Raw genomic sequence first — 27,845 nt, 5'->3', positions numbered from 1 at the left:
TTTAAGCAATAAAAACAAGTTTATATTATGGGTAGCAACATGTAAAATAAAATCACAACTCTGCAGAGAAGACGGAAAATACAGAATTTGCATAGCAGATTAGAATACAACTGAGAAAGAACTGCGTTTTTTGGTACAATATTTTGTCGTCACGTAGCTTTTGATGTATGTACAGCGTAAAATCCGTTTCAGTTCCTTTCGTGCCAATCCATAAAAGCAGAAATGGATTTAGCCACTATAATGCTTGCAAAGGAAATGCCAAGCATCTCATTTGCTTCTCGTCGCGCTGTTACAGGCGAGACGTGTCATATCAAAGTTTGAGTAGGAGTCTCTTACAGGAAAACTAGTAGATACTGTTTCGAAAGTGCCATCTTGCTACATTTGATCAGCTGATTCCATGGTCTGTTCGTGAAAGTTTAACACCAACATGTTGAACATCCCGATAGCTTTCAGATACTGTGAGTTTTGGTCACATCACATTCTCTCGTACACACGCAAACACACACATACACACAAAAGGGGACCTGAACTGAGCAGGTATGGGTGAAGAAGAGGTTAAAAAAAAAAAAAAAAAAAAAAAAAATTTATTCACTCTAGAGGTTTAATCAATGTTCCACATTCCAGCAGCGGGTAAAGCTTTGAAATGAACAAGCACCATTTGGAAAAGGCCTCCGAAATCCTCCATTTTGGTAGAGTGAGTTTAAAACTACATTCAGACTGGCAAAAAGTCTCAGTGGCTGAAATGTTCGTTTTGGGTTTTGCTTTTTTGTCTTTCTGACAAGCCGTTTCAAGGCAAAAAGCAGCCCTCGGTAGCAGCCTTACTGGAGGCATCTCCATTTGAAGGGGAGGCCATTCCTCAACTCCCGTGTTTGTAACGAGTCCCAAGGGTGTGTTCACAAGTCCTCACCGCCTCTGGTGTGCGTAGACTGGGTATGCTAACGTGACATTCAAAGAGTCATTGTGCTGAACCAGGGATGTGTGCTGGTAGTGCAAGACCAGTTCTTTTAGAGAGCTGTAAAGGTTGTAGGGCTCAGCGAAGCCATATCCTGTTGGTGTCTTGTTGATGACGCAGTGCTTGACCTCACCATCCACACTGTGAGAAGACAAAGAGATGGTTTTAGTCATCATTGCCTTTTGCAATTTCCCATTTCAACATGCACTCTCAGAGTCTCAGCTTAGTAGTCAATGAATTGCAAAGAATGTCAACAGATGTCGGTAATAACAACCAATATATGAACTCTCCAATAATTAGGTAAAAAAAAAAGCCTCAGCATCAAACAAGCACACAAAAAAAGTGATACATACACAACACTGCAGGCGTAACATCCAGGTTTGCTGCTGTCCCTGACCAGGAATGTTCCATCTCTCTTGCCCCGCAGAAGGGCCTCAGCCTGGTTGCGGTTAATGTTACCCAGCTTCCAGGCGCGTTCATCATGGTGTGGCAAATCCTCATCGTCATCCACCATTGAGTACTGACTGTAGTAAAGAGGTGAAGAGTTCAATTTTGAAAGCAGGAAGACTTTAATATCGAACAGCTATAATGTGATAAGAATACTCACTCGTCCTGGTTTTCGTTTTTGATTCCCAACCATTCGTTGAGTTTCTTCTGTCTGACCCCTTTCTGTGTCAACCACCTGTGTAGCAACAGAAATCATTATGTTGCTCTCCATGTAGTCGTTTCTGAATGCAAGATTGTGTCCTGTGTGTTATATTTGAAGTGCAGAAACTACAGATGAGCTACTTACATGAGGTACTGATCCCTGGTCTTTCTGAGCTGGATGAGATCAGGCTTAATGCTGTTCATCCGCTTGTCAATCTCTCTGTAGTCCGCCGCCTGCTTCTTCAGATCTTCCTCGAGACGTCGTTTGCTGTCCACAATTTCACTGATGCGCGATTTTAACTTCTCATAGTTGACCATGATCCTGCAATAAAACATTGCAGAGATGTTGCATTAAACTTCTGAAATGTTCTCCAAAAGACTATTTTAGAGGTTTTCAGCTTCAGGACTCACCTTTGGATTTCCTTCTCGTTGCCTTCTCTTCTAAACTTCTCAATATATTCTTTGCTGTATCGTTCTTGCGTCTGACACTGCTCTTCAAATATTTTTATGGTCTCATTAAAAGCTTCAATAGCAGTCCTTTTCATTTGTATTTCCTAGTGAACAGACAAAAACCTTGTCAGAATGTAAGCACTTTTTCGAGCTCTGAGTCAAGTCATCAAATATATTTAGGGAGAGCAAACCTGTGATGTTCTAGTGTATTCCTCATAGAGTCGGTCATACTCTTTGTTCTTTTCTTGGAACTGCTGGTGGTATTCGTGCAACTTTTTCCCAACAGCTTCAATGTTATCCTCCTTTACCACTTGATCCTATAAACAAATAAATAAATAAATAAATAAATAATGCAATCCAATAAAATGTTTCTGTTATTAACAAAATGATCCAGAGTAAAGTTCTGCAGGAGGACACTCCATATTCCATTACCTGTTGGTGCTTAGATACAGGATATAGTAGTTTCACATCTAGTTTGGGGTTGTACTGGGCGAGAGACTCGTGCCGATAGTGGTTGATCAACTCAACCACAGAGTTGAAAGTCAGGGGGTCTGAGAAGCCGTACTTCCCATCCCGGTGGAAGATTTTGATTAGCTTGTTGTTGCCTCCCTTCCTGTATGGTCAATGAAAATAAGAATTTAGAGCAATCCTTAAAGTTGGCAACATCAAGGCAAGCACCCTAAATAAAAAGGAATTCAGACACACACTTGGGTTTACAAAGGAGAACGTACCTCAGTGTGAGTGTGTAATCCCCATGCATTTTAGTGGAGGCATCTCGAACCAAAAAAGTACCATCAGCAGTGTCCCTAAGCTTTTCGTTGACCTCCTCCCTGCAACAGAAAGAGGTTCAAACTTTTAAAAGAAGCAAAATGAATAATAATAATAATAAAAACAAAGCATGCTTCTGACCAAACACTAGGTTTGATGAGTACTTGCCTGGAGATGTCCCCCCAGTACCATTCAGCGTCTTGCAGAGCCATGTTGTTGTTCATACCGTTGTTAGTGACAGACGTTGGTTTGGGTGGCTTGGGAGGTAGTGCTGTAAAGAGAAAAGAGAGAAACTGATTAAGAACTTAACTGCTGATGAACTAGCATCACTCAAGGTCATTTACATTTAAACATGTGCAGACATGCCCAAATCTATGCGTCCTGTGTTTTCAATATGAAATAACAGTCCAACCTAAGAATGCTAATCTTATGAAGAAATATGAAAACCCTCAAAACATCCTTTGGCTGTCAAGTAATCGATGCAGGTTTCCTTCCAATGCGACAGTCGTGTTTTAAAAGCATGCAACGGTTACTGCAGTTTCCCAGATTTCTTGCCTCCTCCCCTCCCAGTGTCTTCCATTTCATTAAATGCAGCAGAGTACATGCCTCTTGAGCGCTCAGCAGGGAGTCACATTCTTGACTCAGGGAGAATGCATTTCATTGCCCCTTCCAAAAAACCTAATTTCATCACCATTTCCTGATCTGGTCAGCATTATACCACATAATCTATTTGTGAGATGCACCGATCACACAGATGAGTCATGGAGATACAAAACAGGGAATCATTTGGGTTTTAAATCAGTTATTTAAAGCATCCTTTCACTTTTACAACAACTGTTTCTGAACAGAATTAACACTGTTTCTAGAAGCAATGACATTGGACAGCCGGCATATACCCACTAATGGGTTTTTCAAAGCAATGCATTGTGCACAATCATGCAAGAAATCTCAACCATTGAGAACATGTTGCTTTGCTGGATAGAGGCAGAGAATGCATCTGATTGGCTACTGGGCCGTGTGACGGGAAGCAGCGGGGGCAGTGCAGTCTCCGTGGAGCATGAGGCAGAGCTGAAGCGGTGGGCTATTTTTATCTTCCAACCAACCAACCCCCCCCCCCCCCCCCCCCACCAACCCCACACCACACACCATCTCATGCACACTCACGGTCTCTTCTTTTGTTCACTTCAGTCACTATCATCGCTAAGCATTTTCTGCCAAGTGTAATCACAGGGTATGAAACTCGCAGACAAAGATATTAAATCAGATACAAGAATCTAACCAACAGATCATCCCATGCTTTGTGGTACCTCCATTAAAACATACACAATATTCCACACAACTACTAATGTATCTGTTACCATAAGAACACATCAATGGCAAAACGTTAAAGCCATTTTGAGACCAACAAATGCATCCAAAACCACAGACAGAGCTGTCACCCATCAAATTTAGACTTGACCCATGAATGACATGTTTGTAATGCACCAACTTCAACAGTTACCTGGCGCGTCTATTTCTATGTAAAACAGGAGGTCTGATCCAGATCCTGATCCAGTGTCAAGTCGTGGACTCTCTAAATCCGCCATGCCTAATGATGTGTTGCATATCTGGAAGGATACGCATGCAGTTTCTTTGCAAACCTCCTTTGAATGTATACTATAAATCCAGGTTCTTCTCACTCATCCGTTTGAGACCAATTTTTGAAAAGCCTTGGAGAGTGGGGTCAGTGAAAGCCATTACATCACTTACCCCAGCCAATGGTGCTGCAGGACTGTTGCTGGCCACTCCTGCCTCATCACCTGCCTCTATTTCTTCCAAGTCCTAAGAGCAATGATGTCATTGCAACAGTGCTTTGTCCGTTCAAAAGTCGACAATGAAAAGTGCATCAAAAGAAAGATGTATCTGCTCTAATTTGTGTGATCCAGCGATATCCTTTATCCGTGTGGAAAGCGTTCTCAAAGCCGTTTTGATGCTGCCAAACAGAGGGAGTTATATCACAGACAAGGTGCACTGCAGCACAGCGTCTTTCGAATGAGAAAAAGAACTGAAGCTTTACGGTCTGTCTCTGTCACCCCCTCCCTTCCTGTATCTGTGATGCAGCTTTGCTAAGCCCCGCCTCACTGAGCATAAGCGATCAGCACGGCCTCTCTGCTGGTAGGCAGACAAAATCGCTGCTGCAACGGCACGTAGGCAGTCTCTACGTCAAAGACAAGGCCAGGTCAGGAGGCAGGCACGGCTTGCAAATACTTCTTATAATCCCCACATGCGACTCACAGAGGACTGTCGGAGGGTAGAGATCAGCTATACATGCTTGAGAGGGTACCTGATATAGCCACATTTCTCAGTAGGGTTAAAATGGTCACAGGAACGTGGGCTATTGTCATGCTTGGCACTCTAATGACAGGTCAGAAAGGCACTTCAGCTGGGGTGCTTAACAGTCATGCAGTAGGTCAAGTGTAACTGACTGCCACTGGGACATCAAAAAATAAATGAAATCCTCAATTTAGAATTTTAGTGGACTCCTTGCATTTTAAAGAAATCCTATACCCTAACTTTTATTGGAGCCGATGAATAATGCAACACATTCACCTCGCATGCTCAGACATGCCGGTGTCAGTCAAACAGGTTAACCCACTTTTCGTAACAGGTCGCACTTGGAGTGCTAGTCTTGATGCACACAAGTATCAGGTACACATTCGTAGAGAAGAGTAGCACTGATATTCAAGCCTGTCAGAGCTTTAGTGGAAGAGCTAGAACAGGACACAAAATAGGACCTTCTAAAAGAACCACTATCATGCGCTATGAAAAACCGGGTAACTCACCGAAGTGATGACATGCTGCTTTACTTTGATACCTTTTCAGTCTACCTAACTGCTTTTGATAAAAGTAACCCAATCATTACACCAAACTTCCTGAGACACCAAAACCACACACTTACATTGCAAGTTGTGCATGTTCAGCAGAAGTCAAGCAGCCTTTCGTCAAGTCTGTCCGGTAAGCATTACTCGTGATTCTTGGTAAATCCAAAAAGATGGTACTCTTGTGGTCTTGAAAAAGGTTCCCACTTGACTGGTGCAGGAGTCTCAAAATCACTGTAGCAGTCTGAAGAAATCCAGCAAAATCCGAGTTGGGAAAGAAAATAGTTGGCGCGACAGGTTGCGTCCGGAGAACTAAAGAAGGTCTGAGAGGGGTGGAGAATGGCGCCTGCTCCGGGACGGCTGGGTAAATGATTGCTGGGGTCGCAGTGCTGCTTGCCGACTCTCTCTCTCTCTCTGCTCACTCACTCTCCCTGGCTCCAAGGGTTCAGTCTCATGATTAACTCGCTCAGGTTCAAATATTTGCTGAGCTGTGCACCCTTATGTTTTGGGAGGGGAATGTGGCACAGGCAGGAGGGGGCCAGGGGGTGGAGTAAAGTCCTCGGAAGTGATCGTTGAAAGTGTGTGTTAGAATGCATGCAAGACAGAACAGCCGCCGCTGCAAGCTAACAAGAGAGCTCTGTGGAGCAGACCGCATTTCAAGCCAGCCCAATTCCAAGTGGGCCTTTTGCCACCTGCTTAAATTAGCCACCTAGTAACTAGGAACATGTGCACACACGCATCCACACGCTCATATTAACACACACATCAACAGCTACACACCGCCACATGTGCAGAAATCAAGTATGGGCAGGTCGGTAAGGCAACAAGAAACAGTAAAAGGTGGCACTTGTGTGACCCATGTTTGTGTAAAAGCTTGTACAGGAAGAAACTGAGCTGCCTGAGCAGTATGTAGGCAAGTGTGCTTTTGAGTCTGGACTCGTCTCGCCCAACCCAGCCTCCTGCAGGTGCAAATTACTGACAGCTGAGTTTGCTCCATGCCAGGGTAAGGTATAAATAGGCCCTAACAGGTAATAAAACATTTAAACGGTCACACAGCCAGACTTGGGAGAAAGATAGACGGATAAAGACAGGGAGAGAAGCAGGGAGAGAGACTTTACTAGTGTTATAAAACCCCAACTAGACAACTGGTCTGTGTTCAGGGCAGTGTGCGTATACACACACACGCACACACACACAAATACAAACACACAGTCAGACACAGCAGAAGTGTCTATGTGGTCTGTTCCATCTCTAAATGAACCTGACCCACAAAAGCAAGGGAGTGGAACACAGATTTTTCGACTAGAACACTCCCAGCCATTAAACATTGATATCATAGTATCAGCTGAAGTGAAAAGGCTACTTCATTAAGAGTTTAAAAATATCAATGGTGTCTTCCCCTTTGTTGCATAAAACACATCTACCTTTTTTTGTACACCTCTTTTCAATACATTTTAGCCATTCTTTGGAGTAGTGTATGCATTTTGATCTGTTGTAAAAGTGTGAACATCAGTTGGAGCTGTGGCTAGCACTTACCAGTAAGCCAAGGTGTCTCATGTGGCAAACCCAGGTGTAAGCCCATTACACAAATTTTAATTCCAGGTACCTTTCCCTATCTTCTCCCCATTGTTGCTATTTACTCCAATACATAATTAAATGTGCATGTGTGACAATGGTGCTTATTTGGACAAAACTGGTTTGAATCCAGTTACTCATCACTATCCCATTGCCTACACTGTATGCAAAGCTTTAGAGAAATGTTTCTCATCCCTTTTGACTCTATGACCTGGCATTATTCAAATAAGACATCAGTTAAATGTTGTACTTTTGGGGTTTTTTCCCTCCAACATTAATTAGTAATCTTAAGAAAACTTAATTTTAATAATATAAAAAGTTGGTTGAGAACCATGTCTTAAAGTGGTTTGTTATCATCGTTATAGTATATTTACCTGGAGCTGCCTGACTGTCACTCCATTCGCTGGTCACCAAGACTTCAACTATCCTGATGTGTGCCTCTGGGCTGGGCTCACAACTGGGAAGGGAAAAAGAAACATCAGTTTTTTTGCTAGCAGGCTAGCTGGCAACAACATGATTCATTAGCATATGTGTTGGGATGTACCTGGTGGGCTGATGTCTGAAGAGTGCCGGACTGAAGATCTCAGCGAGGGCACGAGCACTGAGCAGGTTAGCTGCTGAGGCTTGGCATACACGAGAGAAGTGGCGCAGCAAACTCTGCAGGGTCAGCCAGTACTGCGGGGGAAGTGCAGAAGAGCTGGCCACCAGCCGCAGGTGATGTGCGCATTCGTCTGCACTCTGCACTTCTGAAGAGACAGACACACAGACAGAAGAGTGTAAAACAAGGGCTTTCTAACACCCACCAACAAACACTGAAAGTGGTGTCATGTGATATATTTTTAAAGTGAGCTAAACATACCAATAATCAGTGAGGCCATATGCAAAACAGTGTGGAAAATTGCACTCTGTGTGCAACTAACCGCACAAGATCTTAAGCGAGACATTGACAGAGTGAGTAAGGTACTCTGAGAGATGATTGGTTGACAGCGCTGATGTAGCAGATAAGTTTTCAGGTTTGCTTTAGGTCTATTAACCACAGATATCCTGTTTCCAGCCACGTGACTTTACACTACCCAAAAGAGAAGTACAAAGCAAGAAAAAAAAAACAGCACTGTTCTCTCTCAAATTGGATACATGCTAGTTTACACAGCCAAAAGTTTGTTCTGCATATGTACAGAATGTTCAGTCACACAGTGAGGACAGATAAATTCAACGGCCAATTCAACACCTGGAATACTTTTCGCAGTTGAATTGGCTGGGGTTAGTAGACACAAAATCAGATAAGTGTTGGAACATGTGCACTCATAAAAGTATGCGCTGTGATGATTCAACCACACAATCTTAACAGATGAGCCTGGTCTGCTGCTTTTAGAAGGTCACGAGACTGTGAAACCTTGCGTTACTTAACTACCATTGTAAGAGGCTCACCATCTGGCTAACAAAAATCTTGAGAACAATAGCACCACCCTGTGGCTCTTATGATGAAATGAGATCAATGAAAAATGATCTGAATTTTCCAGGCATCATTTGGTTTTAATGCCCTTAAGTTTGGTATAAAGGACCATAGGATAACTAAAGCAGACAACTAAACAAAAAAAAGTTATTCAGTTGAATTGAATTTGTCTGTTGGGTAGGCTGTGCCGGTCAGCGTGAGCATCGCTCTGCCACGGTGTTATTCCAAACACATTTTTGGTGTATGTGAATGCTGTTTTAAGTGGATATTGGGACACAAGATAAGTACAAAGACTTCTTTACATAATAAGCAATACTTTAGTAGTTAGTGGTTATAGTAATAACAGTTTAATAACGATTCATTCATGGAAACAATTCATGTCGAATGAGATGTGCGTGAGCATACATCTGAGTAGGGTTCAACATACAACCCTATGTCCCTGGTCACTGTTATAATTATGAGGGGGTCCTTGGAATTTTTCTCCCCTGTAAGGGATCCCAGGCTCCAAAAAGTTTGAAAACCCCTTACTAAGATGACCACTGAGTGAACAGATAAAAAAAGAAAAAAAAAAAGGAAAAAAAAGAACCAGCATTTCATTTCAGTTTAGGAGCAAACTGAGATTGGGACACTCATCCTGGTGTAAATCCAATGATTCACATGGCAGTACTAACATGGATTAATACTATGTCATAGAAATCCCATGAGAGTTTTAAGGCTGTTGACCTAATGTTGATGTGCCGTAATCCTATGGAAACTCACCTTGAGCGATGCGCATCATCTCAGTGTAAATCATAGGGGGGATGACAGGCTGAGGTAGATCTTGAAGATACCTCCTCAGACCATCACACAACATCTGAAGGTCCATCTGCTCAAGATCCACCAAGGCAGGGTCTGATTCATAGAACACACATATCAGCGAGACAGGAAGGAATGAAGCTAGCACCGTATACTAATCAGCCACAAAGAGACAATCAATAAATCTTTTCGAACAAATAATTTTTTTCCTAACCAGATTCACATGTGATAACCGATTTCGACAGACGTTCGGTTTCTATTTGTAGCATCACATTGAAAGGGGTGCTCAATGTTACAATGCTAGGTTGTTCTGGGTGGTTGCCAGGGTGTTGATATGTGGTTTCTAAAATAATTCTGAATGGCTGAGAAATTGTGTGAGACGAGATGTCATTTTTAATACTTTGGGTTGGAGTGTTTGGAAAATTAGTACAATAGGAATATCCAGGCATGCTGGATAAGGCTGTGATTTTGTTGCATTTCACACTTTGTTGCATTAGCATGGACAGAACAGTTAACAGTGGCTACAGCTAATGGAATGTGTCACTTACCATTATCAAAGCATTGTCTGACATCCAGCCCTCCTCCAGCAGTGAAATTTCTGTAGAGAGTAGGGTTGTCTAGACCTGTACAGAATTTATATGCGAGTTAATACATGAGCACAAAAAATAACTAAGTAGCCTAATAATTATGACAAAAAAAAAATTATGCGTAATGGATTCACCTTTCCTTTCGATGGCCTCAAGGAGCTTGAGCAGTATGAGCGGTGCCATCTCTGGAGGAGTAAACTGCTCCGTCAGGTCTAACAGAGTGCTTGAGCCTAAAGGAGAGAAAGTTAAACAATCATACCAAAAAGCCGCCAGGTACCTTTGAACAACTCTACTAGCTTTTCATTAAGCACCAACCACCATAATTTCAAAGCCTCCAAGGAAAACAAGAACTTTAAAGCATGACCCACAGTCACAGGACGCTTAGATCAATAGTCATCTTCATGTATTTATGTGGTGCAGCAAGGAGCACGTTTGGACGGCACATCTAAGTGTGTTTAAGGCTGGTGCTGACCGGTAGGATATGATTAAGTGTGCAGTGGAGGTGGACGAGAAGGATAAAGTAAACAGACTGTAATATGCAGCCTCTGGTGTTGGGTAGAGGGTTACTGAGATCTACAAGTCCAGGTGTGAGCATGAAAGGGCTGCGGGACTGGCGTGAGCTTTATTTGGATTCGGTGCACAGCATTTTAAAAGGCTTGGATTTCTAAAAGGCTGGACTGTTAGCAGCGTCCGAGGCCACAGATCCAAACACAGCATATTATGAATGGATTCCCTTTACAGAGTTTTTTTTAATAGAGGTATCAAGAGGATCTTTACAGTTTGCAGAGTTTCTTAGAATGAATGACTCAAATTAAAAGCTTGGAGGCTGCCTAAATGGAAAAAAAAACAACCACACATGAGGAAATGGGTGTTTAAGCCATTAGAAATAATAGTCTTGTTTAGTCCAAAGGATCTGGGACTTTTTCTTTTTTCTTTTGCTAGCCTGGGAGATAAGTAAAAAAAAGTTATATTGCTCATATCACACCCCTTCTCTTGAACTCAACTTTGAAAGGCAACAGCCATCTGGAGTCCATTACTGGCAAAGCGACATCGAGCATAAGGAGTTATTCATTTTCTGAGAACTGCTGAACTCGAGGCAGGGGGAGTGAACAACAGATTCCTCATATAGAAATTTAGAGAGTAGTGCCACTTTGGTACACCGCACTGAGCACCTAACCTTGTGCCCAGACGGACACCTTATCCAGCCTGCTACTTCTTAGAATCCAGATTCAAAGCGCTGGGCTAATTTTACATTAGCTCAAAATGTTCTGGTCAAAAGTGACAAATATGGTTCTGGAATATAACAGATTCTTCACATTCACCATATAAGTTCGGTGAATTAGCTTAAGTCACTATGCTGTCTTGCAGTTGAGACTGGCTTAGTTTAAGTCACACTATGGTGGTCTGTAATTACAAAATAATTAAACAATTACATCATAAGTCATAATGCACACCCCATTTCATCATAGAACTGAATATTCCAAGAGTCTTGTGTTTATTTACATGCATTGGATGGGCATTTCCACAGAGGCTGGAAGGGGAGGGGGGATTAAGTTGCTTCTAAGTAACTCAGGGTGACTTGATAGCACTGGCCTTCCAATGGGGCTAGATTGAATGACATTCAGGATTGATGGTAGTGGAATTGTTCAAATGTTTTGGTTCAAGGTTCCACTATGTCCCTGAGACACCGTCTCTAGGATCTTGAGTAAATAAAGAAGAACTAGACTAACTTCCTAGGTGTACGACCATGCAAAATATACCGCAATGGAAAGTTGCATAAAGATAGATAAATGCATAAAGTTGCAGTCTAGATCTTAAAGTCTTAAAATTAAAAGAGCCCATCCTAAAGTTTTACCCAGAGTCTGTTCTTCATTTTAAGTCAGGCTATGTAAACACTCTCCTTAAAAAGTTGTGTGACTGTCCATGCTAAGTATTAGCAAGCAACACTAACAACTGGGCAGTTCAGCAAGAGTGTCGTGATCTCACACAATATTATACTCGCGCCACGCTCATCAACCCACCGTGAGTAGCAATAGTGGTAACTTAGTGAGTGTTATTGTGAACAATGCTCTAGAAAGATCCACAAGAAAACACCTTCTGTTTCCAACTACAACACTTAATTTATCCAAGCTGTGCAGTTCAGATCACACAAACCAGGCAATGGAAACGATTAAAGATGCATTCATGGTCAAGCTCAAGTGCAGTAAGACTTTACGGGTAAAGGGTAAACATTAACTATTTGAGCATGGAAAAAAAAACCTTAAAAAGCCTCTAGTTCTCTGCAAGAAAATTAAACAAACAGAAAACAGGCCAAAAAAATAAAAAGCTCAGATTCAGACAACCAATCGGTGACTGCAGATTTTGGTTGCCACAGCAACTCTTGGAAGAGGAAGAGAGGGTCCATGTGCAAGTCTGAACATGCGTAAGGTCTGAAATGTGTTGGTCCTGTTTTTTTGTATGCCATAGGATGCAAGGAAAGGGACCACAGGTTAAGGAGGGAAAAGCAGCAGTCTGGGTTTTGTGGAACAATCTCAGCATGTCTGAACCACAGAGCAAGATCAGAGGAGTTGCATATGGTGCTAAAGATAGTTTCCTCAGCAGTTCATTTTAGGGGTCTACTTGTGTAGCATATCCATCACTGACTAGTTCTACTTTGAAATGTCATTCTAGAATTCTAGAAATCAATAAAGGACTTTTTTTTTTTAAAGTGGTTAAACCTGCTTTTGAGAAACAAGTTTAACTGCTATCAATTGTCAAGGTGTAGCAGAAATCAGTGTTTCCATTTGAGTCATCAGCTGCTCAGGTTACTGTGAATATTTGTACCATGTATGTTACATGTACTACATGTAATTTTTCCTCTTGGTAGCTTGACAGATGGTCCCTTCACTTAAAAAAAAAGAGAAAGAGCTGCGTAAAGATTCTTTAAAAGGTTGGTGTTCCAAAATAATAATAATAATAATAATAATAATAATTTTCAACAGTTTCATTTTGGTGAACTATCCCTTAAAAACTGTAAAAAGTAAATTGCAATTAAAGAGGTGGTTGATTATGATTTCACTTTTTTAACTTTAGTTAGTGTGTAATGTTGCTGTTTGAGCATAAACAACATCTGCAAAGTTACAAAGCTCAAAGTTCAAAGCAAAGGGGGATATTTTCTTTTAAAGAAATTGCTTTTTAAGGACTACATCACACGGCTGGTAGGGACTACACGACATTCCTCCAGGGTTAGTGACATCACCAACCCAAGAATTTACATAAACCCCGCCCCCTGAACACGATTTAAAGATTATCATGACAGAATATGCTAATCAATGCCTAAAATATAACTACACATAACCTACATAAATTCGTCAACTAACCATTCAGAAATGTCCTGTTGCTTCTACATGTTGTCACTTCATCTTGAGTCTCTCCATCATTGTCTGACTCTGGTTTCAACATAAAAGGCTGAAAGTTTTATTTTCAGTGCATGTCTGTGTGAGGTAAAAGGACACAAACTGTTGTAGCTCCGCCCCCTGTGCCAGGAGCAGCAGCTCATTTGCATTTAAAGGGACAGACACAAAAACTGTGTGTTTTTGCGTGACAATGACAATTTTAACATGCTATAAAAAATATCTGTGGTGTATTTTGAGCTAAAACTTCACATACACTGGGGACATCAAATACTTATTTTACATCTCGTGAAAAGGGCATTATAACACCCCTTCAAAACAAAAACTTTATTGATTCCTAAATGTAAATTCGGAGACTTGGAGCATTAACTTTTTCCCTGTCCGTGTTTTAAAAGTTTCAATCCACTGCCAGCATTTTTGACCATTTTCACAATTTTCATACCCTGGTAATCCAGAGTTCTCGCGAGAGCACAAGTTGAATTTGCTCAGCGAGTTACTCTGGTGTCGAGTAATGATGCTCATTAAATATGCCCCTCTATCTGAGCTGCACCAATCACATCAGGTTATCTGATATAGGTGGGCCAGAGGCGAGATGACAACAGCGCTGCAATGTCGAAGTCATTAGTAAACATTGCAAGATGGCTATGGATGAACACCATTTGTTTGAAACGGCTTTGGCCGCTACAATGAAAGATTTAGACTTTTTCTCTAAAAGAGGAACAGAAGACGGCGCTCGAATCGTTCCTTTGCAAGAAGGGCATTTTTGCGGTTTTGCAGAGTACGGTAAGAGTCTAATCTACCAGTTAGCTCCGCTGGAAGCTAAGCGATAACTTGTTGTGATTGATCGTAGTGTTATCCAATTGCGTGCAGTGAGATTTTCAAATGCATGCTTGGTGCCACCCCTCGAGCTGGCCGATTTTCATTAATCGACGCCAGACCATTAATCTTTTAGATTTAGGTCTGGATTTCCAGGCTACAATTTTCATGGCCCCCAGAATATTTTGCTGTATGAATATTTGAACATGCAATGACATTCTGAAGTGCACGAATGCGTGTATTCTGTCTGTGTGAATTGAATGCAGACAGAAACGTTTAGCTTCAATGGAGATGCATGATCGACATACTTCAAACCCCTGATTTCAAACTATGCTGCACTATATTCAGTTGCCCACTATGTCATATTCATGTAATTTTCACTGTATTGTAAGTCAAAATTAGTGTTACCTTGTCTTTATTGCAAAAAAATATGATTCCCAGTGCACACAAACTTACCAGATTATGAGTCCCTTGTTGTTTAGCGTTTACCTCCTTTTTATTCATTTTTGTTTCAACAATTTCTTTATTTGTGAAAAATACTGTAATCGTTTTTACAGAATCAAGAAGTTGCTATCTAAAATAAGTCTGTTTAATATAGAGATGTTTTTTGTTTTTTTATTAATTTTCAAATAATTGATTTCCAATTTATATAATATAACATAACGGCCTGGTTTCACAGACAGGGCTTAGATTAATCAGGGATTAGGCCTTAGTTAAATTAGGACATTTAAGTAGCTTTTATAAACATGCCTGAGAAAAAAACATTACTGGTGTGCATCTTGAGACAAAACAATGACACAGACATATTTTAAGGTATATTAGTGCAAGTTGATTTCAGTTCAAACAGTTCAAACATGCATTTTAGTCTGGGACTAGACTTAAGCCTTGTCTGTGAAACCGGGCAAACATCATATAACATATAGGCTTTACATATGCCACCCTGCTCTCTAAGATATCGGCAATAAAAAAAAAATTAAAACAATATCGGTCGACCACTGCTTGCATATGCTATCACTTGTTTCTGCTTCTTCACATCAGGAGATTCAGTACTCTTTCATAAGATGCCTAATAGCGTCCCAGTACAGTATAACAGTGAAAACAAGCCTTGTTTCAAATGACAGAAATTTCCATCAATCACGGGGAAAGGGTTAAATAAGATCATGTCTCCTATAAATCATGTTTATGTAATCAGTTGTATACATTAAATCTTCAATAACATGCAAAGAAATAGGCTACCAAAACTTATTAAAATAGCCTAAAAGAGGAAAATTCTGAGTTGCCCCCTATTGGTTACAAAAATATAACACCTCAAATCAAAAGAAAGAGGTTTTCAAACAACTCACATTTCAACAGAGACTGTGACACAAAAGACAAAAGGCACTGCTTTAGTGCTGATGGTTTGAAACATCTACTGTATTGGCAATTTGACATTTTACAGTAATGAAACTGAAACATTCAATGTAAAAGAAGAGGGACAGAGTCTTCCCCAGGGCAGTGTGTGAAAATGCTTGATCTCAGACAGCACACACCAAACAATTACAGCACACATGACATAGCTGAGGCTACTAATCCAGGGTTACATAGAGAAATAACGCAGTGACACAGATGGGTTAGGTTTTCAATCTTCATGCCCTGAAAAACAGCATGAAGATCTTACATAAAGAAAACAGGCTCTATGTTTTTCCAGTTGCTTTAAGAGCTGTGTTTATGGTTTAGTTTGCATGCATGGATTACTTGCTCAGTGTTTGTTCAATGATGGCAAATCAATATTATATCAGTCAACTAGTGGTGCACGATATATCGGCCGCCGATATAATATCGGCCGATATGGTCATTTTTTTACACATCGGTATCGTTCCGATGTCAAAATATGGCCGATGTGAACAGGCCGATATTTAATGTGTGAAGCTGAAGAGGTTGATGTGAGAGAAATACACATTTCATACAGATGACATAAGCAGAGAACAGTCTGTTTTCTTTCATTTTGAATTGTTCTGTTTAAAAATAGAAGTTTCAAGCTTTCTATATATGTCTCAGGTCTGTGAGGCAGGTAGGTTTCGGTTCATTTATGAGACGCGCTCCAGGTTCACGCGCCGTCGCCTCTGTCCTGATTAAATATTTTCTAGTATATTTACTTTTTATTTATTAAATCCAATTCAATTCGTTGATGAAACATTGATCAAAATTAAGATACAATTAGGTTTTGGTTCATTTATGAGACGCGCTCCAGGTTCACGCGCCGTCGCCTCTGTCCTGATTAAATATTTTCTAGTATATATACTTTTTATTTATTAAATCCAATGCAATTCGTTGATGAAACATTGATCAAAATTAAGATACAATTAATACAAAACGAAATTAAATTTAAAGACAGGCTTTGTGCTTTCTGCTTGAGGTCTCTGTGAAAGTTTTAAAGCAGTTTTTAAGTGCCGAGAGCGCTCACGTCCGTAACATTGTTAATGCAGTCCAGTGCGACTTATGTTTTTTTCCTCCTCATGACACATTTTTGACTGATCGTTTTTTGACTCGTAGATATTTGAATATATTGCTTGATATATGATACCCATTCGAATTTGATTTTTCTCAAAAGTGACAGCGCGTGTGATTTGTGGATTCTGATAAGCGCGAGTGGAGAAACAGGCGTTTATTTATTCATTCTCAGTGTTGAGAAACGTAGCCTTCATGTGTTATTGTGTTAATAATAACTAAAGTAGCCTACCTAATTATGTTACATATTTAGTTTGTATGAAAACTATCGCGTTCGTTACTTATGGATTAAAAAAGTAGGCTACCGGTGCTGCGCGAGCTCTCTCTCACAAACACGGACGCGCGCACATAGAGAGAGAAGATAATTGTAAAATGAAAACGGGCTAAGCAGAAAGCACTATTTTTCATGTGTTATTGTGTTAATAATAACTAAAGTAGCCTACCTAATTATGTTTCATATTTAGTTTGTATGAAAACTATCGCGTTCGTTACTTATGGATTAAAAAAGTAGGCTACCGGTGCTGCGCGAGCTCTCTCTCACAAACACGGACGCGCGCACATAGAGAGAGAAGATAATTGTAAAATGAAAACGGGCTAAGTTTAAATTTTGTTCTTGCTTGTTTGTTTTTTTCTGTCAAAATGTCAGAAAGCATTTTGTATTATCCATCCGTGTTTTTAAAATTCGTTAAATGACGGACGTTTTACTGTTAACACAGCCCATATGTCGGATTCGTCTTATAGCCTACTTGTTATTATTTTTAGAATAAGTGATTCGTTATGCTATTATTGGACTCCTGTCTATTCATTGTCAACTGTTTTCTATAAATGTGTTTGTATTGGCTAACATTTATTCAGCTGCGTGTCCTGTTTAAAATGTGCAATGTTCAAACGCAAAGACAGTCACAAGAAGCCCTTTTCCCTGTGGTATTTTTTAGAATAATATTTGGATATTGGAATAATAAATGAAGTAGCCTATCTTAATTGTACACATGTTCCTGTTTTTTTTTTGGTTTTTTTTACTGTTTTCTAAGGGTTTCTTAATTTTAGACAAGTTGACCAGCACACATTATATGCAATGCTATGTGTGACATATTTTGCACACAGGTAAAGGTGCCCAATATCAGTCATTTCTAAAGTAAAAAAAATGTGTTTTGGAAAATAGCTCTTTATTTGATAATCATTAAAATTTGTTTTCTATACAGAGATATCGACATCGGTAAATATCGGTATCGGCCATAACAGCAATATTAATATCGGTTATCGGTATCGGCCACAATTTTCACATCGGTGCATCCCTACAGTCAACACATCACACACCTGCTGCTGCCAAAAGGGATGGGCGTCTTCGGTCCCAGGGCCACTGTCCTGCAGAGTTTAGCTACCTGTAGCTTTCTTTTTATCCTGAGGACATTGATTACAAACAGACTTGAACAAGCTAATCAATGCCTTCAGGAATACTAGAACGCTTCAGGCAGGACCACAATTGCCAATCCCTGATCTAGAAGCTGTCCACACTGGATGCGACAAAGTGACCGTTGAAAATAATTTGTCTGTGTCAGAAGTAGCGCAGGCATTTGGAGTATGTCAGAAATAGAACGGGGCATCATTTTATTGTCGGAAACTTGTGTTGTGCTGCATCCAGTGAAGCATCACTGATTACAATGGGTTCTATCTGCTTTTGTCGAGTCCGTTGCGTCTGGTGTAGACATGGTATGCTACATAATAGTTGTATAATTTGGATCAGTTCTGTAAAACATTGTGATGTCCAATTTGTAAACAAATCAAACTTTAAATTTGTAATGCTTTAAAATCATCCATAACCAATCTACTTGCAAAGTGTTTAATCATTGTGCTGTAAGGGAGGACTTTGCTTTTGAGAAAGTATACAGTGTGTAATACGTCAGAGAGAGTTATAACCAACACAAATTTTTCTTAAAAAAATCTAAAAAGAAAAACTGGTGGTGACCAGTCACACGACGCAAGATAAAACTTTCCTTAAACATACTGTACATTTGAACCTAATAACTCTTGAAATTTTGATATACGAGTATACAGATATGTCAACTACCCACTAAAAACCACATATTTAAATTAAAATAAAATAATAATAATAAAAAGACAAAATACCATGTCTGACTTCTAGGAAAATCCAAGCAATGACAAATAATTTCCCCCCATTTCAACAAACAATCCAAAGAAACAGAATTAAAGAAGTTGGACTGAACTATATGGTCTCAAAAAAGGTACGTCTGATATGTTCTCTCCCACTGCTGGTATTTAGTTTGTAACTTAGGCTATACAAACACTTCCATGTCTCCTCACATAACCAATATGCACACCAACACTAAATGGGGGATAGGGCAGTACCAAAACTCTGTGCATATTTCAGTTCTGCTTTATTTTTTTTCTGCTGCTCTTGCTCCACCTCTTGCAATGTGTTGCTAATCCGCCCAGCAGACATGCTTGTCCTTCAGTAAGAAGATTTGCCAATTCAGCCCTGTCTCTCTGGAGGCGAACATTAATGAAGACCACATGTACACACTCTCACGCACATCTCAATAAACACCAGCTTTCACCACGGTACCACCTCCAGATCACGTCAACTCTACTGAAGTCCAGTCCTTGCAGTTTGACAAAGGTTTTTTTTCAGGTTTGGCTCCACCTCAATTTCAATGCACTTTTGACCCAGAGGCTTCAACAGATATGATCTCTTGTGACTTATGCAATGCAGCACTTCTTTTCTACAGAAAGAGTTATCTGGGCTCAAAGAACTTCAATTTAAAACAGTGGATGTTTAATGGCTGCTCCATACTCTGGAAAACAGTCAACTGGATCAGCATTCTTTTCGCTAGAGCACTTTTCCGCTCCCTACTGCACTAGTACTTAAAGGCGATTGTACCGTTTCGTCATGATGCTAAATACAGCGACCGGGAACAGGCTGTTCAAGCTAAGCCACAGGAACGTGCACCATTACGCTCACGGCCACAAACCAGTTCTGCCCCGGTTATAACCACCACGATCTAATGAGCACCTTTACCCTGCATGGGGATGAAGTCTTTAACAGGGCAATAAACCTGGCTGGGCTTTGTCTATCATTTGTTGTCCACCGATGGAGTGTATAATGGAGTGTGAGTGTATATATTCAACGGCTAACCAAAATTGGAAAATAAAAGACTGGAAAAAATGATGCCTGGTCTGATGAGTGGTGACTTTGAAGACTTATTACATTCAATGTAAACGGCGACTGACAATGTATAAAGTATAAGGTAACAAGTTCTTGCCAATTGAAGCTCGTGCAGCCTGTCTGTAAGACTCTTCTGGAAATGAGTGAAACAGCACAAAGATACTGTGAATAAATTCAAAATGTTAAGTTTTTATATTTATTCATCACTTCTGTGCTTCATTATAGTCTGTGTAAATACATCATAACATCAGAAGATGCAGCTTGGATTTTGCTGATACTGATTTCATTTGATAGTGTCTTATTATTCTAACTGAACTAGTCAAAATAAAGAATTTGACAAGAAAGAAGACATTTAATAAGGTTAGGAAAAAAAACTATGAAGGTAAAAAAGTGCCCCCGAAAATTAATTTAATGTGGCAAATATATATATATATATATATTTTTTTTTTTTTAGGTACTTTGGCAGATATATTGGCTTACTGCTTGGTTGGGGAAAACTGCACATTCTTTACAAAACCCAGCAACAACTCTCTCTCAGAGAGCTACTCCATGCAGCAGATGTTCCACCGAGTGCTGAAGAGGCCCCTCAAAAAGGAGAAAAGCACATTATCTCAAACACCAGCAATGCCTTCCCCCAACCAGGTCACACTTTCAGTTAACTGCCACAGCTCTCCTTGGCAGTTTTCAAGCGCACTCTCTCGGATAACTTTTGTTGTTTGAAACATTTTTATGTTTGATTTATTTGTTATGTCCTGCATTTAATGCTGGTTTCAATTTCGTGTGTAAACACCTCCATGCCGATGCATAGCTAAAAAAAATTCCTGCATCTATTTAACGGCCATGAAGAGCGATATGTAGTGTGTAGGAAGGCACCAATCAGATATCCAGTATCGGTATCAGCTCCGATTCTGCATTTTTTTCTGAATCCGGTATCAGTCAGACGGGAACGATCCAAATCCAATACTGTGCGTATTCATGGTACTGTTAAGCTCCACAAAAGGCAAAAAGGCATTATAAAGCACCAAACATGTTTTTGAAATCTGCATGTTCTGCGTATCTGTGGATGAGAACCTCAGAGTTTCGTCTACTACACACATGCTGAAGCACGTGTGACGCTCATGTTTTTTTTTTTAGCATCTGTGGTCTCATTATGAGGACACTCCACATGAACTTCATCTCCAGAGTTGCTCTGAGAGTTGACTTTATAAACATTTTCCCATTGCATTCTAGAAAATCTAATCACATAATACATTACTAAAAGGTTCATAAAATTATAACAGATATTACCATTGCACAGTAGAATGTACTGTGTAATACTAATACAATTGATTAAGAATACATTTTAAGGAATATCAAGTTCTCATACATGTTTTAATATAAACAGTAAACTTGCCAAATATAAAAGGAATTATAAAATTTGCATTTGATAAAAATGTTAAAAGGTTAACCAAATTGGGTTACACTTTATTTTAAGGTGTCATTGTTACAGTTATTTAAGTACAGAGTAATATTAGGCCTAAGTAACTACATGTACTTACTATAGGGTTAGGGTAGGATTAGGATTTGGTTGAGGGTTAGTTGCATGTAATTATGAATTATTTATTTTTATTACTATGGTAAGTACATGTAACAAATCTAGCAAGGACACTGTAATTGTCCCAACATTTGTCCCAACATCCCAACATTGTTTGTTTTATAAATTGTTTTGATTACCTCCATTTTTTAAAGTAAATTTGTATTTAACATTACAGTGTTTTCCTACTTTATGTACTCCTGACAGTAAAATAAGCTACTATAAACTTATATAAAGATCCAGTCATGAAAAAAAACACTGATATACCGTGAAACCGCCAGAATTTTAAAAAGTAGCACGATACAGATTTTTGGTCATACTGCCCAGCACTACCAATTTGATCGAAATAAATGATCACTGCATTACATGGACCTAGCAACAACCACAAGAGACCTGCATCTCAGACTGAGATAAAGATAAAATAGCAGATAAGCATATAGCTTCTCTAAATTGAATGCACAGACTGCATCACCCCTTGCAAACTGCATACTAAAAGACTGCCATATCTCACAAAGTACAGGAATGTGGGTCTTGCATGGACTTGTGGTTGGATGAAAACTGGTTAGTCCATACAAGGTTTGATCACATCATCTACTTTAATTGGCCATGGAAATTGGAAACAGAATCCTGAACTCCAGAATACCGAAACAAAGAACATTTAGTGGCTTTACTGAATGTTTTATATCTAAAGCAGGCAAATACTGAATGATCAGCCCCACATTTTGAACATATTCCTTGGTTATTCTGTCTAAAAGATACCTAAATCTAAGTGATGTACAGTACTGTGCAAAAGTCTTAGGCATGTTAATCTAAAGCATGCATGTTAACATGCCTAAGACTTTTGCACAGTACTGTATACTTAGAACTAGAAGAAAGGTTTAAATTTGAAGGATTTTAAAATGTAAACCGCTTAATTGCTAAAGAAAAGCACGCCAACTAAAGCACCACTACTAAAAATAATCAAATCTAAATGAAAAATATTAGAATAACTTATCACTGGTTGGTTGTTGGATGACCTGACGACTTTCATGACCATTGTGGCCATAATTTATTTAGCTATTTTGTGTCTGTCCATATTTTTTGTTCTTGTATTATACTATATTGATAAAAAAAAAAAAAAAAAAATCAACCGTTATTAAGTAGGCTATGTTGGCAAGAATTCATAAACAGTGTATGTTCACCAGCTCAACTCATTCTCCATGCAATAAAACAGAACAGTGTCAGATAAAGAGGAACTCTAATTTCCATAGTACAGAAGAAGTTAAAGCCATAAAAGATCTCATTCCCTGTTTGGAGTCACGTAGAGAAAAAGACAACTTGGAACCGAAGTGAAGGAAAAACTGAGCAATACAATTTGTGGACCCAGAATGCAGTTGAAAGCTTTACCAAGAATGAGTAAACAATAAAACAAGAATTGTGCACAAAGCTGGGCTGGGCACATATGGATCCTCTCACTCTAGACTAGAGGCCCACAGAAAGGAGTATGTTGGAGTAAAAAAAAAAAAAGAAGAAGAAAAAAAAAAAGCCTGGGAGCCAAAACGGACAGAAATTCCACATCTGCTGTTCCCTTAAGTGAGTCTCAGCTGCTGAGAGAGAGAGAGAGAGAGACAGAGAGAGGTCCCATGCTAAACACTCCCCCTCAATCTCCTCAATCAGGTCTGACCCCAGAAGAATAATCCAAAAATTCAAAGAGGAAGATGGAGAAATGAGAGAGAACGAGAAAAATCTGGAAGACCCTTTAGTGGCGGCTAATAAATCTGAAACACAGTGAGGCAATGAGAAGTGCCTTAAATATACAATGCATTCACGCTGATCTCAGTAATGCCATTTAACAGTATTGTTGGTACACTGTAAAGAAACTGTAAAAAGTAAAAATAAAACTATTTCATAAACTGAAATAATGTATTTATACTAAATTACTAAAATCTCTTACCTTTATAGTATACAGACTAACATTATGAATCAAAGTTAAGGTAAGTAAACTAAGGCAAGTACTCATAGTAGGTGACACTGTTTTTTTTTTTTTCACTTTTAATAGTATAAAGCTGCTTGCTTTAAAGAAATCTATTGCATGAAGTGCTATACAAATAAAATGTGTATGTGACTTGACTGTGTGACGAATTACAGAGCTTGTGCAAACATATCCATAATCCATGTAGCTATGATAAAATGCTTTCTTAACTGCCCTTTTTTCATCAAAAGGTTCTAAGAACGGTAAGGAACGGTTAAAGTTATATTTCCAGTTGAGCTCGGTTCGGCACAGCACAATTACAAATCGTTCTCTGCCTGGAATTCTCCTGTGCTAGTAGAATAATAAAATGAACACTAAAGAGGAAGAGCCAATTGCTGAATTGGTGAAAATCTGTGAGATTCGTCTTTAAGACATTCCAGATGTTTCTTATGCCGTGAGTCTCTGCTTCAGCCACCACACAGAAATGGTACTTACAGTGTACAGGAAAATGTCACACTGGAAAGCACTTTATTTTTGGCTATTAAATTCTTCTTTCTTTTTAATGTTTAAAATAATTTTCTAAATGAGCTCAGCTAGCTCTGGAGATTCCTCAGGAATAACATTTATGTCATATAATGACACATAATACCACACACACACACACACAATTCCACATAATACCTCAAGCATCACTATCGAGAATGAGGGGCATTTTCTGGCATTTCACTTCTCTCTGCACTGATTCTTTACGCAACAGTTACGCAAATAGGCTAAGAGGATTCAAGAGAAAAAAAAACCAACATACGGTAGTCATTTCAAATGAGGAAGAGAAACCAGAGATTTTCTAGCAAGGCTGTAATAATCTTCCTACAGTGTAAAATAGCATCAGATGTCAATTATCTATTTCCTATGTAGATTAGAAATGCTATGTGGCCTGGGTTTGAGTCCTGGTTCTAGCGTGTGAGCAGCATAATGCCATGAGCTCTGGCAGTTTTCCAGATCTGCTTCTGGTTCACATTCCTCAAAACTGCAATCTCCAGTTAGTCTCAACCCCTGTCCAGTGTAAGCGCTTCCTCTCCCTTCCCTTAACATGAACACAAATCAGAATAGTCATTCAAAAAAGAGAGGCCATAGAGTCAATTTAGCCACAGTTACGCAGCTCAAGCTATCTTGATTCTTGACCACCAGGAAAAAGTTAGCTGGGTTAAAAAAAAAAAAAAAACCCTCAAAGATAAAAGGTTATGTACTAGTGTTTTTATGCATCACACCACAAAGGACGAGGAAGTAGCACACAAGTTGATTTTGAGTGCCTTATCTCACTTATGATCTATGTTTCATAACCTGACAACATGAAGAACACATCTCTAGTTTAGTTGTCACCATGACAACTGAGTTTGTCTTTCTGGTTTTTCTTAAGAACCTAAGGCAAACAAGCCTCAAAAGCGATAGTGTAAAAGTGCCCTAAGAATCTGTATTGTATCATTCACAATAAATACATCAAGCTTTTAGACACTAGAAAAGAAATGGCAACAAATGGCACAAAAAGACAGCATAGAGCAAAACTACAAATTAAGAGAGCTGGGTGATTTTAAAGGAGCCATAGGGGGCTCGAAGCACTCATACTGTGGCTGTGTGAAAGATGCAGCAATCCCAGACAATTACAAACTACTGTGTGCAGGCCTCCATCCAAATCTGGGCTTCCTGCCATGTTTGCAATTATGAAACATAGCCCAGTGCAAACCTTAAACAGCCTTAAATATTCAGGCGACATTTGTGTGCTGCAGCTATACATCCAATCTCTTGATGAAATGGTGGTGTAAAATCTGGTCGCTAGTTACGAAAATGGAACAAGTGGTGAGTGGGTATTTTGAGAGAGGCACGTGGGTTTGGCATCGGCATGAATGGATCTAGTTAAGTGGAAAAAGGGTTCATTAAAATTATGCACCAACCAAGCTAAAATGGTTGACAATTTTTTATACTGCAAATACATGAAGATCTGCTTTGTGACCACTGGTTAAAGTCAACTCTGGTGACCAGATATTAATCAAAAGGTTAACTATATGCAACTTCTGTGGAATTGAGAAACTATCTAAGCAGCAGCTCAAAACAGTAGAAAGATCTGAGGATTTCAGACACAAATACTTTGAATTCTAAAGCTAATTTGCATCATATGCAAGGCATGTTTGAGTCCAGTTAGCAATACTTCCAGATCCCTGGATGTGGCAAAAAGGCTGAAAATATAATTCAGGGGAATTTTTTTAGCTTACTCACTTTGCTCAGAGTCCGAGTCTGGCCTTGCAGTCCCCGGAGCCACAGGTAGAGGCCTTGGGGGCCTTGGTTTGGGAGTTGGTGGAGAAATCTTTTTCTTGCCGATGAACTCCACGTACGTACCAGGAAAGTCCCCCTTTTCTTGAGTGGTTTCATTTAAGCCAGGCAGCCATCCGATTTCTTCTGGTCTCTCCTCTATGCCCTCAACGTAGCCAACTGCAAGCAGTGCACCCTTGTTGACTGTAAGAATGTCCCCTACATGCAGGTTAATATCCTCCTCCCTTTCTTTCTTGTAGTCATACAGCGCTCTGTACTGATATCCTTCTGCACTCATTTTGATGGTAAAGTTTTGGTGTCACAAAAATGATAATGACTGCTCACAAAGGTTCTTTAAACCAATATTTTTATGAGGCAAGAGTCGAAGAAAACAAGGTTTTATCCAAAGACTTTAAGCCTTTATTATCAATATCATCCACACTGGATAGTCTGTCTGGACAAGTGGATTATGTGAAACTAATAGTCCAATGATTGGGTGCACCTTCAAGGTGCTTCTTACAGACTCTTCCCATCTGTGTGAGGCCTGTACCTCTGGATCTTACAGAGTAACTCAAACCTGCAACACAGAAGAGAAGCCATTTTACACAAGCCACACAAAAAGCATTTCAAACAGCAACTCAACTTCCATGGTGAAACAACAACTAGTAGATCTACTCTTGTTACACATTATTTGACAGAATATAAACATACGTTATTATAACAGTAATACCAAAAGGCACAAAAAAGTGTTCCGTTTTATTTTTTGGTAACTTAGTAGCTTAATAGCCTAAACAGCAATAGGTTATGAATGTTCTGCAAGTGAATACCTTTTATCCAAGTAGACCTAAACTAGCAAAATATTGAGATTATTTATGGCGTGATTCTTTGTTCTTCTCTGTCTTCTAATGAGAAATTTATTTTAAAATGTTAAGCACAGTATAACGTTACCTAAATTAACTAAGAAAGCGTCAAATGGAAATAAACACTTTTTGAAAAAGTGCAAATAAGATAACAAATGACGCAAAAGAAACTCAAAGAGTCAAAATGCTGACAGAGGAAAACTCTCCTTTGAGTTTCACGTGACAGATTACAATTATTAATCGGCGCAACATTAAGAACGAACGAACGAACATGAATAATTTAGCCAAAAATAAACTGAATTAATTCAAACAGCAATTAAAATGTAAGTTTGTACAATTAAAATGTATTAGTAATACTAAAACCACAATCAAATCAGTTAAAAAAAATCACACACAGCAGATCCATCAAAATCGAACTGACTGTTATTCCGAATGACGACTCAATGCATTAGGCGTTGATAGAAGACGCATAAATGTAAATAGATTTATATTAATTTAGCATGTTCTTGGTTAGCTTATTGGCTAATGTTAGCCTTAAACAATGTAATGGATTATTATTAGTGAACCTTATAAATGTATACGCACAACAACATTAGAAATATTACAATTTAATTTACGATGCTAAAAGCACAGTGGCTGTAGAAAATAAACCGCCAGTGTCAAGTAGTGAAGTAACGTAAGTGGAGAGTCAGTAATAGAATTCATTTTGGACACGCTGTACTGGAACAATCGACACAGTAAAGCGATCCTGCCAAACCTCCCATAATTTCAACAATACAATACACACCCATCCTAAACACATTGCATACTTCATAAAACAAGCATACCTACCGAGCAATGGTTAAAAAAGAGAGAAACTGAAGTATATCTGCGAACTTTAGTAAGTTGTAAGGGGCCCGTTCATGAAAACCAGGGCCGAGAAAATCTCCTTCGCTTCCCGTAACTCCAGTTTAAGCAGCTCTCCAACAAATCCACCCACCACAACCGCTAAAAACACTCCACATACGACGTTTCTTCGGGGAAGTAACATACAGTGCTGGGGTAAAATTCAACCCGCTAATTGAGGTTTTTTTTATATATTTTTTTTATTCTTTAACTCAATGATTGAGCTCGTTTCCCGACATTAAAGCCGACTCCGCCCGAGTCACCACACACTGAATCCCCTCAATGGCAGAAACACCGAACGCAAACC

At 39.4% G+C, this 27,845-nt stretch overlaps 1 protein-coding gene across 5 annotated transcripts; it reads right to left on the bottom strand.

Moving 5' to 3' along the window:
• pik3r1 (phosphoinositide-3-kinase, regulatory subunit 1 (alpha)) lies at positions 1-27,845 on the bottom strand. 5 transcript variants are annotated; one of them, XM_084414925.1, is made up of 16 exons: positions 27,485-27,845; positions 25,761-26,370; positions 10,221-10,316; positions 10,048-10,122; positions 9,464-9,595; positions 7,796-7,997; positions 7,626-7,708; positions 2,987-3,089; positions 2,782-2,880; positions 2,483-2,663; positions 2,242-2,367; positions 2,012-2,154; positions 1,746-1,922; positions 1,560-1,634; positions 1,306-1,476; positions 1-1,093 (listed from the first exon to the last, which is right to left on the bottom strand). In XM_084414925.1, the coding sequence occupies exons 2-16, from the start codon at positions 26,089-26,091 to the stop codon at positions 904-906; spliced, it is 2,184 nt and encodes a 727-aa protein (XP_084271051.1). In that variant the 5' UTR covers positions 26,092-26,370; positions 27,485-27,845; the 3' UTR covers positions 1-903. The 5 variants fall into 5 exon arrangements, with proteins under 5 accessions (XP_084271051.1, XP_084271050.1, XP_084271053.1 ...); XM_084414924.1 differs by having other exon boundaries at positions 2,782-2,876; positions 2,983-3,089; positions 27,485-27,825; XM_084414927.1 differs by lacking the exons at positions 7,626-7,708; positions 7,796-7,997; positions 9,464-9,595; ... (2 more) ...; positions 25,761-26,370; positions 27,485-27,845 and adding an exon at positions 5,757-6,150.

The sequence above is a fragment of the Rutilus rutilus genome (assembly GCF_951802725.1).
Source record: "Rutilus rutilus genome assembly, chromosome: 7".
In the NCBI taxonomy this organism is placed as follows: domain Eukaryota; kingdom Metazoa; phylum Chordata; class Actinopteri; order Cypriniformes; family Leuciscidae; genus Rutilus; species Rutilus rutilus.
Note: the sequence above shows the minus strand (reverse complement) of the source record. Positions and strands in the feature narration are given on the sequence as shown.

Excerpts from the sequence above, each read along its gene's own strand:
- pik3r1 (XM_084414925.1), bottom strand. The coding sequence starts at position 26,091 with ATGAGTGCAGAAGGATATCAGTACAGAGCGCTGTATGACTACAAGAAA. Across the intron at positions 2,881-2,986 it reads TACTGGGGGGACATCTCCAG|GGAGGAGGTCAACGAAAAGC; the intron begins GCAAGTACTCAT and ends TTTCTGTTGCAG. Across the intron at positions 2,664-2,781 it reads GATTACACACTCACACTGAG|GAAGGGAGGCAACAACAAGC; the intron begins GTACGTTCTCCT and ends TTGACCATACAG.